This window comes from Penaeus monodon, chromosome 41 (assembly GCF_015228065.2).
Source record: "Penaeus monodon isolate SGIC_2016 chromosome 41, NSTDA_Pmon_1, whole genome shotgun sequence".
In the NCBI taxonomy this organism is placed as follows: Eukaryota; Metazoa; Arthropoda; class Malacostraca; order Decapoda; family Penaeidae; genus Penaeus; species Penaeus monodon.
In genome coordinates this window covers 2,925,712-2,928,211 of record NC_051426.1, presented here as the reverse complement: position 1 = coordinate 2,928,211, position 2,500 = coordinate 2,925,712, and the positions used below count along the sequence as shown (strand labels likewise).

Below are 2,500 nucleotides of genomic sequence, written 5' to 3'. Positions count from 1 at the left end.
GTGGTGGACGAAGGCGGGGCTAATTTCAGGTGAGTTCTTTGGTCCGTTTTGAAAAAAGATTATGAAGTTCGAATGGTTGTGAATTGTACAGTTCGAATGAATTAGCCGTTATGCAATTTGAAAGAGTGCTTGTTAATGAGTTTGACTGGCTGCTCATTATTCAGTTTGAAAGAGTGTTCATTATGGAGTTTGATTTATTTGTTTGTCATGGAGTATGAGTGAGTGTTCTTCATGGAGTATGAATGATTTGTTGATAATGAAGTCTTAATTAGTGTATGTTGTGGACTGTGAGCCACTTTTTGCTGAATGAGAAAGGGCTCAATATGGATATTCATACAAAGTAGGTTGTTTTAGTGACGGTTTATCACAGAGAATGACGTATACGAGCACGGTTGTGAAACTTATAGTATAGATTTACAAAAGCAAGATATCTTGGTAGATGCCGTGCGACAATCATGAAGCTCACGATGGCACACATTCTAAACTTGTAGTCATATTATGACGCACTATTAGAACATTACCTACTTCTGATTATTAATCGTCCTTAAACCCCATGGCACATCTTATTAATAATGTCTCACTTTTCTTCTCAAAGCATCGGCCAAAGGCAACTCGTGTGTCTTGCCCGCGCTCTCCTGAGGAAGTCTCGCGTGCTAGTGCTTGACGAGGCCACAGCTGCCGTTGACCTGGAGACCGACGACCTAATCCAAGCCACCATCAGGTCGCAGTTCGCACACTGTACCGTCCTCACCATCGCACACCGCCTCAACACCATCATGGACAGTGACAGGTGAGTGTGACACAGCAATAGATCATTAGGATTCTCATTAAGAAAAATATTGTATTGAATTTACTATATGTAATTTTCAAATATACCCTGATAATTTTACATTTCTTTCGCAGGGTATTAGTGTTAGACCATGGAAGAATAGCGGAGTTTGCCCCTCCTGCTGTTCTTCTGGCAGACCCTGATTCCGTTTTCTATGGAATGGCTAAAGATGCAGGCTTGGTATAAAGTTATTTTTTATATCATTAAGCTATGATAGTACAGTGATAAAAGATAAAAGAAAAAGGGAACGTCGAAGGAAGATCATACAGGGTAATTGCTATAAATAAATTAAACACAAAGGAATGTCATGATATACAGGGTCCACCATTAACTCTTAGAACCCTGGTACCATTGTAAAGCCCGGGCCCATTCCTCCCTATTCCTTAAATCTGGGAGCACCAGGTCTCACAGAATTCAAACCAGATAGTAGCTTAAGTCAAATATGAAACTCAGTTACAGTGAATATATTTATTAGAAGATTAAGTGGGAAAATATAGTTGGTAAGTAAAGTGCTGTCACGGACTCCCAGAAATCCGGACCCCCTAAGAAGTACTACACCCCCCCCCCCTCATACATAGAGTAGTATAAAGAAACAGGTACAGTTTGAATTAAGCACACACACACACACACACACACACACACACACACACACACACACACACACACACACACACACACACACACATATATATATATATATATATATATATATATATATATATATATATATATATATACATACATATATATATTGTGTACATTTTACTGTGTTTTTGTTGTTAGAATATCATATTATATGTGCCATTGTTTTCCCCAGTTAATATCGACGTGTTTACAGGTCACTGTATTGATGAAATTCGTTCATTTCATCATATGTATTTTTTGTACTTATGAAGTTTAATAAATTAATTTAGATATGTGTTTTATTTTATATTTACCTTTGAACAATTCTCTTTCCGGGGTTTATACATTGCCACTTTATATCACACACACACACACACACACACACTCTCTCTCTCTCACACACACACACACACACACACACACACACACACACACAACGTACACGACTATATCACTTTGTTACACTGGCCGGTGAGAAATGGCGTAAAACCCTAAATTAGAGGAAATTACTTAAGTAATTGATTACCATACTTAATAATGAGTAATACTATCTATTCACAATCATTTACTTCATAGGTTTTCAGGGCATAGTTATCCTAAGAATCATGACAAATCAAGAAAAGAAAAGAAAAGAGATGTAATATGCTGAACTGAAGAGAGAAAATAAAAACATTTCCTTTTCTTACAACCTGCAAATATTTAGTGAATAATGAGGATCTTTTTTATGTTTGAGAATGGTTTGTTAATTGTATAGAGGGGGTAACAAAAACTATTTAATTGGTCTACATAAAGTATACGGTTGTAAAAGAGCAACTATTACACACTGTAACACTCATATTGCATTCCAAGCATCTGAATGAGTATACCCGAAAATATTTGCATTTTCTCTGACTTTTGGCGGACATAATGTTTTGGCTGACAAGACTATTTGATTTCATAATATCACATTATTCTTCATCTATTCTTATTATTTTTATCATTATCACCACATGCATCGCTATTTTGAATTCAGTATTTAGAGATTTGTTTCCCTTTTTTACTATAGTA

The 2,500-nt window shown here is 36.2% G+C and overlaps 1 protein-coding gene across 1 annotated transcript in view; it reads left to right on the top strand.

Moving 5' to 3' along the window:
- LOC119598276 (canalicular multispecific organic anion transporter 2-like) overlaps positions 1 to 1,488 on the top strand; it is a 16,658-nt gene extending 15,170 nt beyond the window's left edge. Inside the window, exons 30-32 of the mRNA XM_037947935.1 lie at positions 1 to 29; positions 596 to 790; positions 904 to 1,488. The exon at positions 1 to 29 is cut by the window's left edge and continues 138 nt beyond it. Of these exons, the coding sequence (XP_037803863.1) occupies positions 1 to 29; positions 596 to 790; positions 904 to 1,015 (336 nt within the window). The 3' untranslated portion in view covers positions 1,016 to 1,488. The remainder of the gene's footprint in view (positions 30 to 595; positions 791 to 903) is intronic.
- The last annotated feature ends 1,012 nt before the right edge of the window (positions 1,489 to 2,500 follow it).